General features: G+C 41.8%; 1 protein-coding gene across 1 annotated transcript in view; it reads right to left on the bottom strand.

Moving 5' to 3' along the window:
* Positions 1–654: 654 nt before the first annotated feature.
* tafa4b (TAFA chemokine like family member 4b) overlaps positions 655–11425 on the bottom strand; it is a gene marked incomplete at both ends in the record, with an annotated part of 36689 nt that continues 25918 nt past the window's right edge. The window contains 2 exon segments of the mRNA XM_080494410.1: positions 655–822; positions 10103–10227. Of these exon segments, the coding sequence (XP_080350536.1) occupies positions 655–822; positions 10103–10227 (293 nt within the window).

Here is an 11425-nt window from a genome sequence, read left to right as displayed (position 1 = left end):
CAGAGGGAGGCAATGAAATGTTTTGCACTGACAGTGTAGCTCTTTTCCTCACTCCTTCGCTCCGCCTTCATCTCTTCATCTCCTTCCTGTTTGCCCTTGTCTCTTGCTCCTCTCTGTTTCTTTTGTGTTTCAAACAGCATATTTCTTATTCTATAAATTCATTCTTTCCTTTCTTTCATCCACTCTTGCTTTTTGAAGCCATCTGCTGTTTTATTTCTTCTTGTCTATGATGTTGTTGGTATTGGCACAATGTTCTTTGCCACACAGAGAAGCTTTGCAAAAAGAAATAAGCAGGCAGTAATAACTCTACCTGGCAGGGTTTGATTCACCAGGGCTGGGCGAGGTAAGGGCTGAGGGAAGTGGAGAAGCATTTATAAAGGTTGGCACCAGGAAAGCCTTTCACTTTCTCCCCTGCTTGCTCCCTCTCAGCCAGAATCAATGCTCCAAAATCCCCCAAAGCCAGATCCTCTTACATCCTATCAATTATTCAACCTGCCTCTTTTGTACAACCACTCCTGTTTACAAGGACTGCCTGGCCAATTGTAAATGTTTGCCTGCCCGCTGAGCCCCCATCACCTCCCAACCACACACGTTGATTACACAGTGATTTAGCTCTATTCTGCCATCCCCTCCCCTCCACCGCTTCCACGGCACTCACATCTGTGCTGACGGGGCATCTGTCAGGCTGGCACGCAGGCAGTCGCAGAGGCGGAAAGCCCCCAGCTTTGGGGGTGAACAGGGCCGCGTGTAGTGAGGGATGCCAGTCACTGCCCGTGGAGCTTGTCGTCTGGGCTGGGGTCTGGCTGAGGGCACAGCATCTGGCTGTGAATCCCGGCAGATGTGAAGCCATGCTCAGGGGCCTCTGAAAATATCTGTCTAAATATGTTTCCACAGCGGCAGGACGGCTGGTGGACACAATAAGCATGAGCATAATTTCTCAATACATGCTTTCGCAACACTACGCAACGTTTCACCCCCTCTCAAGCCTGAGGCTTGTGCATGTCAACAAAAGTTCACTTAATGGCATTGTTAGTCATAGAAAAGTTTCCAATGCAAGCAACAAAGCACAAACTGCTATACTGCTATGTAAATTTGAAGCATTGTTTTCACAGCGCATTGTCTTGGAGATCTATCACACATTGTCCACACAAACAGGCATTTCTATTCACATTGTGGCTCTCAGCCACACAAAAATACTATCTTGTATATCTTACATATCTAGATTATCTCAGGAATTATGGTTAATTCTTTTAAGAATAACTTTAAAGGATTGAAGATGCCCCTGGTTTGTTTTCTGAGGTGATCTGCTTTAAATTTGTATCGCTGGCAGACATTTATCAACACATTGAATTTGACTTCTCTGTTTACCATCTGTACATTTATCATTGTAGCATCATTTCATAATTTCTTTGTACCCCTCTCTTGTAGTACGTTTTCTCCTCTGTGTTTTCCTTCTCAGGGATCTCTGGTTGTGGTGTTGGAAGTTCATGTCTGTTCGAACCCCAATCATGTCTGCAATGCGTGTTTTAGTTTGCTGTCTTATGTGAACTTGTTTGTTTTTATTTCATTATCACCTAACCTCTTCTAGTACATCAGAATACCTCCACCCCTCAGCCTGGTTCTGTTGGAGGTCATCACCCGATAAAAAGGGAGTTTCTCTTTTCCACTGTGGCTTTTGCATTCACATGTCGACTGCATGTGTTTCTCTCCATATTTAAGTGTGAAGGGGCCCCGAGATTGTTCTGCTGAGACTGGCCTAAAAATAAAACTACATCAAAAGTAGAATGTTAAAACTGTCCTCTTTCAGCCTGTCAATGGGACATTTGAGAATTTGTCTGATTTCAACACAAATACTCATATTTCCTTCATCAAGCATGCACAAGAAATACCATCAATGACCAATATAAACTTGTTTTCTTGTGTTTTGTTGAAGTCTGTATCTCGAAGTACTACCACACAGTGTCTGCGGTATACGGGAATCCTGTGAAGAAGATAAAATTGAATAGCTTAATAAAGTTGTGTTTATTGGAGGATTTGTATTTCTTTTTGTCAACAAAAGCATTGTTCTCGTGTGTACAAGGAATAAGAGATCTTCCTCCTCCTCTTTTAAATTAATTACTGTGTCAACAGGCTTCTACAGGGCTTAATAACAACTCAGTCATTTGAATACAATCTGTTGGAACAAGTAGGTATCTAAAGGAAAGTGAGACTCCGGGATCAAGGCTGGAAAACAGAAAACTGCAGTCAAAGGAGGAAAATTTCAAAACAAGCTTGCAGTTGATGAAATTAGTAAAACTGTGGATCACTGTGAACCTGTGGCCCTCAGGGCTTGTGGAGGTTCTGGGCATGAGCAGTAGCTAAATTTGGTTTAATTCAGGAGAACGGCCTTGTACATTCTCAGAGCCACACCCAGCCTGTTTGTTAAACATCTCGAAAACCAGATTAAATGAGCAGTTTCCATATCTCTTCATTTTTATTAAATCCACCAAAGTTATTTTACTACAATTTTTATTTACTACTGCTCCTCCTGCTTTACTTGTAACTGCCCCCTTCCACAGCAGTGGTTTCTGCAGGGGTCAAAATACGGTTAGAAAATGAAATTCACCTGAACTCGCGGCAGTTGGTGAAGGCTGAAAACAGGTACTGAAATATAATTAGGGAAGTATTGTCTTGAGCATGGTCTAAAAAAGATCAAGCTCACTCCTGGATCCAGTTGAGTTGGGTTGTTTTGCATCCCTGATATATTGACACAAAACCACAGTTACACTTCTGCTTTGCATAAAGATGAAGGTAAACGTACAACCCTGGAAACTGAACCGCCAGCAGATGGCACAGGAGTTTGACTTTTTATTATGTTACTAGCGGTGCAGCAAGATAGAACTTGAACTTGCCTGCATGCAATGTTTCCAAAGCTGTAGAAAAAAATGTGAGGGCCACAGAATTGGTGGAACTAATGGTTTCTCTGTGTTTGATCCTCCCTTGTTCTGTCTCATCACTCTCTCCATTCCTCACCTGCCAGGGAAATTTATGAGGACACCGTGTCTCCACCCAGCACACTAGACAGTAGATGATTCTCAGCAAAATAAACCATTAATTTGGTAAATAAGGAGGGAGCGGACCGTTTGGATAATTAATTATGAATAATGCATGCATATTTAGCTTTTGTTTTCTGTGTGAACGCTGCAATCCTTGCTTGTCGGCTATTTCTCGACATATCATTAATGCACACTGTGTATCTGAGAGCTAAATTTATATTAATGCATCATCTTAACGTGAACTCGATGTTCTGTTGTGCGGTCACATGTCAGCTCGCCATATGGTTGACAGTCATACACTTTGACAGCAACATCATTCTAGAAATTACAAATGGGCTTTAAATAGCTATGTTGCCATACACTGATAACCAAGTTAGTGCCACTGGGCATGTGCAACGTTGTGTTTTCTATGGTTGCATACTTAGCTGGCACTACATATTTGCATTACATTCTTAAATATATAATTATTTAATATTTGAGGTTCAGTTGAGAAAATTAGATATGTCATATGTATGCCTCTTATGCCACATAATACACTGGAGACACTGTTTATAACAATGTGTTTTGCCAGTGCCTGATATCTGAGTGTATATTATCAGAGGTACCATATATGGCACTATTGAATATTTGGTGTCTCGTAGCACAAAGCAACAAAAATGAATTGTGCTTGCAGATATAAATTCAGTAATGTGGTGGTTGAGTTATTCACACCTTCCTCATGCAAATGCTTAGGCAGCACACACACATACAAATAGCATATAACTGTTAGATAAATTTGGGACAATGGTTGTGGCCAGTTAATATGTTAATATTATGAATAGAGCCTCTCAAACACACACACATGCACAATGCACGTGCACACCGCAGGCCCCATCTTTATCAGTGCCGCTCACATTGGCAACGGCACATGCATTGCCAAGACTGCCAGGCCATGGCCATGCTAATGTAACCCGTTAGTCTAACAAAGGCTCAGGTCAATGGAGCCTCCAGTGGCTAATTGCTTCGGAGAGATAAGTGAGTTTGACGACGCAGCAAGGGACGGCTCAGCGAGAGGAAGCAGAGAGGGAGAAGATGTTAATGAATCCTCCAGTTCACTCCACCGTCAATATCGGTCCGTCGCAGGCCTGCTGCAAAATGAATATTAAAGACACTTTTGATTGTTTGTCTGGAGTTTTTCTTCTTCATTTTTGCTTGGTTTCATTGAATTTTAATGGGGTGTGTATAGATGTTTTTCTCACGTATTCTATGCAGGCTAAGAGACCAGAGCTAATGCAATTAATCCCCACGCTATCACCTGACAGCTAACCAGCTGTGGAAGCCAATGACAGCACGTGACCATGTTGCACTATACCGATATACTGCTCCGTAATGCTAAATGAAGGGCACTTGCTGCATTGTGTTCTCAAGTGAGCCAAGCGATGATAAAGGGGCTGAATATGATTAGATGTCAATGAATAATATATTTCTAAGAGCTTTTGTGTGTACATCTGAGAAACGATTTGATCTCTTAAAGGAGACATTTGGGTGTGAGTTGATTTGTATCCTCTGTAATGACAGTGACGAGACCAGCAACTCCCATCTGGTGCTGATACCACCAATCAGACGGTCTTCATCAGCTAATCTGCCTCTGACTTATATTTAATCAGTGTCAGTTTCAGACAGCAGGAGTCGGGGCCTGCTTTCTCTGCAAAACCTCTCCTCTCCTGGAGCTGACTTGCGTTGTCAAACGTCTCTCTGCCTCTGACAGACTCACTTCATCTGAAGATTACCATTCTCGCTGAACATGAATCCTGCACCCATATTTCCTGGATATGGCTGCGGGCTAATACAAATTGGACTTGACAAAAGATGATGCATATGCCAAGACAACGGTGTTTCAACCCTTTATTTCTCCCTCTCCAGATACTGATTGTGTGAATTGCCAATGAGTATGATGATGGACTATTGGAAGCGTTTGGATTGATAATACAAGTGTCCCCATGGGAACCACCCAGGCTTTGTGTATAAACAGAGACATATTTAAAGCGCTCTTCACACAGTCCCAGTCTCTCAAAGCCTATAGCTATACTTCTTTATCTGTTTTTCTTTCTGCTGGAAGGCTCATCAGTCGTCTGTTTTACATTCTCACTCAACTTGCCTCTCATTAGTATGATATTCTGCAGTCGTTTTCTTCCATGCAGCTTGTTTGCTTCTGTGGATCTTGCCCTCTGGATCCTACCAGTTGCTAACCCGTAGAGATGAAAGAAGCCATTCACAATGAGGTGTTTGAGGTTAGACCCCCACTGAAGCACTACCGCCGTAGACCCTTCCAGTTGAAGAAATTATTATTGCACACAATGGATAATGTGGTTTGTGAGCATAGCTCACACAACAGATACTGCAGATGGCTTTCATTGGTTTTGAAGCTGCCTATTAACAACATTGTAGTAGAAAAAGAAGTGAAAATGTATATTCACTGACATCGGATCAATTCGCATGTTTCATGACATCTCATTAAAGGTGAGAATGGTACAACTTCTTTCAAGATACCATGAGTCCTCTTAGTGAGCTCAGTCAACTTGCTTTGTATAAATTGGCAAAGGTAAAGGAATGTGTTTTCTTTGTCCTCTGGCCAGCACACCAGTGTGAAATGTATGTCCGGTGCACTCTTGTTAAATACTGGTGCTGTTGGGACAAAGTGTCTGGCAGGTTTCTCTGTCTTTCTGATTGGGCTGGAACCTGAAGGGTGGAGCTGCAGCATCAAACCCCAGCCACCAGGGAGCAGCGCAGCGCAAATAGTCCTCAAATATTGATTCAACCGTGAGAGCCAAGTTGGATGGAGGGAGCAAGGTGCCATGGTCATCAACAGAGCATCAACTCTCCAGGGAAGGAGAAAAGAGAGACGGGGGATCAAGAAAAGAAACAGATCTTTCATAGTTTGATATTGCACAGCTCCAGAGACTTTTTTTTCCCTCATGCTATCTGTAATTAACATGTACCCCTTTCTCTGCTTATTGCAAAGGGCCACATCAGTTTGTGGATGTGAGAAGGTGGGAGACCAGAATAAGTTCAAAAAGGCAAGCCCCTGTGAGTGGGTTTGCCTCTGCAGAATATACTTCCACTTTAAATGGACTGTTGTCCCTGCTCATGGCAAGTGAGCATTGTGGTGTGACTGGCCTAACTGCAGCGCTGCACCATAAGCCTAAAAATATTCCGTGTCAGTGGTCCCGAGAGAAGCCGAGTGCTATCCAGGCCTCTCAGTAATGAGAGAGTGGAGCTGCCTGCCACTGGTAGCCCTGCTGTCCCCAAGCTCCCTCTGGCTCAGAGCTCAGCGTCGGAGCCCGGCGAGTCAGCGGCTGAGCTCCTGCAGATTTATCATAGCTCACAAAGCAGCATGTCTGAGGAGCAGAGGCTCTCATTCGCAGAGGACCAGCCCCCAGCAGCCTAACCCCTGGGCACACTGACCCGACATATTCACATATCAGAGAGGCAGACTTGAAAAGCTCAGAAAAGGCCCACATTTGGATGCGCGTGTGTGTGTGTGCGTGCGTGTGTGTGTGTGTATGTGTGTGTGTGTGTGTGTGTGTGTGTGTGTGTGTGTGTGTGTGTGTGTGTGTGTGTGTGTGTGTGTGTGTGTGTGTGTGTGTGTGTGTGTGTGTGTGTGTCCAACGGGGGGAATTAGACTCGGGTGGCATAAAAGCGCAACAAAGTTCTGTTGGTGTGAGAAAAATTAAGATGCAGGGTTTTGGGATAGATTGTGTAAAAACTGTGCCATATTTGATATGACAGGCAATAAGGCAGAAAAGTTGGGCTGAGAGAGAGAAAGAGGCACAAGAGGGGGACTGAAGGTTCAGAAAAAGAGAGGGAGAGAGAGCATGGATAATGGATAGATGTATGATGGCTGTCCGGGGTGCTCAGCTGCACCCTTTTGGAAAAAAAAACTGCTATTATCTGTGACAATTATTCAGGCATTGTTGCGTTGATGTTGAGGGAGAAGTTGAAGACAAAAACTTACATCCACTCAAAGTAGCTAAGACATTCATATAATGATTTGTTTTTAATGGAGCTTTTTAAAAATTAAGAATCTGAATAATTTGAGAGTGTGAGAGAGAGAGAGAGAGAGAGAGAGAGAGAGAGAGAGAGAGAGAGTTCACAAATATAGTGAAAAAAAAAAACATCCAGACAACCGATCCTCCTTGTTTTAACATTTATGGGCCTCCTTTTAACAGTTAACATAAGAGATGTCACAGACTTAAGATAATAGATCAAAGATATATAACTGTAAAGGCTGAGCTTGGGAAATGTTTCTGGGCAAAAATAAGACAGATGAATCACACGTTGCTAGTTCATATTGTACCACGCTGTATGTAAAGTAGTGCTCTGTAGTCTGAGCCATTTTTAACCAATAACTACTCAGAATTGGAGGGCTGTGACATACATATTTATCTACTTCAAGTGTTTGACATTTTACAAAATGCTCACCTTCAGTTTCATGTGACATCCACAGCAAAACATGGGAAATATCGAGAAAAACAAAACATTCCCCAATGGTTTCAACTAGTGCAAATATCTTACATGAATTTTTAATATGTTGTTATGATCCTACTGCAATTCCCCAATTAGGAACTGCAAAATGACTCCCGCAAACAGTCTTCATGGTAGTGACTTGACCCACAAGAGCAATTTGATGCTAATTTGCTATTTGCTAGTTATGAGCTGCTATCCGTTTCATTCTTACCAAACTATCGCCACTGTTTTCCAGTTAAAGTTTGACAACAGTCTTGAACCTTATCCACCAACACAGTTTTTAGTTCATGTCTCACACTCTTCCACGAATGCTTTGTCTGTATATATACTTTGCAATGCTTAATCAGTGTCTGTAACCGTTTTGTCTTTTTTTTTCTCCATTATTTGAAAATAAGAGCCCTGTTATTGTCCGGACGTACCCTGATCGCAGTCCATTGGTCTCAACAACCAGCACAGCGTATATGCTGTATGTGTGGCTCCATGTGCCGAGGTGTACATAGTTTGTGATGAGAACATTTTATCCCATTGTTTCGTGATGGATATCCTGACAACAGTCCTTTCCGTGATCTTTTTTCCCCATCGTACAGTAAATACGTGTGCGTCATCCATCCTTTCCATACGGACAGTTTCGGGTTTCCTCGTGACTCAGTGGCTCTCTTGCTATCGGGTGACCTGAAAAAAGAAAACAATACCACAACATAAGAGCCGAGAATTCAGCGGCACGGAGATGTGCAATTACATGAAGTGACACGGTGCATCACCTCAAACTCGCTGGATGAATACTTCTATTTGGAAGTAGACGAGGAGAGGTCAGAGGACGATATTTAAAATCACACAGTTTCCTTTTTATTTCTGACTCTGTCTCCATCATTGGAAGAAAAATAGAGGTTTTGCAGTGGAGCCGCTTTGCTGATTGCAGTGACAGACAAAGTCTCGACTTTGTCATGGAGCTGTAATGGTTTGTTTACACCTGGGAGTAAGTTGAAGGTCCATAAGAGAAAACATAATTACTTTGCTTCCCATTAAACCTGTGTTCTGTGTACATTTACATTAAACAGACAACCTTATCCATAAAAATCTCCCCTTTCCTGTTTCAGTGCTGCATATATTTGAGCCTTGAAATCGAATGCATGAAATGGGACATATAAAGACATGGATTTTATGTTGCCGTGTGTTTGCTTCTCCTTGTTAAACAGTGCTCAGGCAATCTATGTGTCTTTCTGCAGCATGCCTACGCTGTGTGGGAGTGAAAGGAAGATGGACAGACACAGATCATGATGGTGAATAACATGCTGAGGTGGTGAAAGGAGGTCATGGATAGAATAAGAGGCCTGGTATAAAGGAGAGAGACACAGATAAAGTAAGAGAGCAGAGCTGTGTAAGCGGTTGCCAGGGAATCATTGTCTCATTGCAACCATCTTCAATGACATCTGCCACCAAGTCTCCAAGTAACTGCTCCCCAGTCCCAAAGCACTTTGCAAATGTACAATTAATGTCCAGCGATGCAGTCATCTGATCACCTAGTCAGCCGGGGTGGGAGGGACAGAAAATAGGCAGAGGGAGGGGAGACGGCAACATGCACCAGAATGTGGATAATTGCACCTATCAGTCCCAGAGTTGGTGTTAGGCCCAGGGTCATTAATTCCACTGCCTGTGACTGAGCCCAGCAGTGCCTCTGTTGCTCAGTCTACCCTACTCACCAATTTAATTATGACTCTTAATTGTAAAGCCTCAGTGGAAGGCTCCAGCCATAATGCATTCTAATGAATGCGACAGATGTTGTGCTGTTATGCCATCTCTTGAGCAATTATTCTTACGGCGCCTGTGCCGCTTTCTCTTCCAACTGTTTCTCTTTTTATATTTCACCTGTAAATAAACCGCACCTGCTGCTTCCCACGGCATGCACTCTGGCACACACACACACACACACACACACACACACACACACACACACACACACACACACACACACACACACACACACACACACACACACACTGGTTGTCTGTCGTGCAAATTAACTTTCACACTACAACAGTTCACAAAGGGCCATGAAGGACCCTCATTTAAATCAATTTATGTTATATGAATAGCATCAGCTTACATGGCACCACACAGGGGTTGTTGTGGGTGACAGTGTACACAAAGGTCTTGTGTTTCCCCCAAACCTCCCCTAAAGAGATTATTTATAGCTGCTTTACACACACAAAAAAACTTGAAATTAAAAAAAATGTCTCCCCTCTGGGTTTGTTTGTTGATTAGCTCTCAATTCTCTTTGTAATTTTTATTGATGTCTGAAATTGGTGATTAAATCTGAATCCAAACAACCTTTGTTTACAAGATTATCTTTAATTTCTTTGGTAAGCCCTTCAGAGATGTCTGATTTCATACAAAGACATGCTCAGTGTGAATAATAGCAATTGTCATCATCTTTAATATCCACCAGGCACTCAATGAGCAAACATTGTTTATAGGAAATACAAAACACATTGAATTTAAGATAAGTTCTGTTTACAAAAGATTGTGAGCCAAGAAGTGCCAACAGTGATGGTATCTCTCACCTTAGTGGTTTTGACTTTGTTGCCAGTGCTGCAGGACCAGCCCGTGAGGTCAGGCAGGACCTTACACTCCTCTCCATCCATACACGGCTGCATCTGGCACCACCACTTCTGGGCCACGATGGAGGCTGGGGGTGGGGTTGGGTGGCATAAACACAGCAGGTAACAGAGAGGAAGAGATCATAAGACGAAGAGCAAAAGGTGAACTGCACCACCAGCACAACAACATTAATCACTAGAAAACACATCGGCTCAGCACTAACACACTAGCACAAACTAATGTGTATCTTCAGATATGCATTAACCAAACTATTAGTCCAAATATAACTCACAACAAAAAAAGAAATCCACAAAAATGAATATGTACAGCAAATAAAAAGCTGTATGTCTCTGTCCATGGTGCTGATTCCACCACTTCACCATCAGCAAAATGGTCACAACAAACTATGGTCAATGTAATTGTGCAAGAAAACCAGGAACTATATCAACTGTATGATGGTGGTGAATAATAATAATAATAATAATAATAATAATAATAATAATAATAATAATAATAATAATAATAATAATAATAATAATGATGATGATGATGGTGATGATGATGATGATGACAATGATGATGATGATGATGATGATGATGATGATGATGATGATGATGATGATGATGATGGTGCTTATTTACATCCATAGGTTATGGAGAAAAATTGACAATTTAAAGAACATTTGAAATATGATGCAAAATCACAATGATATGAAGAAGAAAGGAAAAATATTCATTGGTGTCCATTGTTGCATTTGTGTGAATGTGTACAGCTACTTCCTAAAATAAATGTTCCCTTGTTGTTACTCATTTAGTTACACTGTTCGTAATTTTGCTTTTGTTTGTTTGTTTGTGGTACAATAAGCAAATGAAGTGCAAGCAATAGTTTGCGCTGACATCTCACATCAAAACCTGAGTTCAGTTTAATGTGGTATAACAGAGTAAAAAAGTAGAACTAAATAAATCCTCTGATTTAACACAATGTTCTGATGAACCCAATAAAACTGGTCATTGAATAAAGATGTTTGTGATAAACAAACCTTTTATGAGAATAGTAATTTCAGTAGTCACTCCTAAAGGAGGGAAGTAGTCGTTCCCTGAGGGAAGACGCACCTGTTTTACATTTTATTTAAATTTGTATGATGGATGACAACATCAGCATGAACCTACTGTTCACGTCTGATTACCTTCACTATTAATGAAAGATCTGACACTGGTCCACATGTATTCTCTATCCATATTCAAAAGGATGGTTTGGGTTGGACAGTAGCGCTTTATTGTTTTCA

The sequence above is a fragment of the Blennius ocellaris genome (assembly GCF_963422515.1).
Source record: "Blennius ocellaris genome assembly, chromosome: 4".
Lineage (NCBI taxonomy): Eukaryota > Metazoa > Chordata > Actinopteri > Blenniiformes > Blenniidae > Blennius > Blennius ocellaris.
The sequence above is the reverse complement of the archived record's forward strand: the minus strand, read 5'-3'. Positions and strand labels throughout refer to the sequence as shown.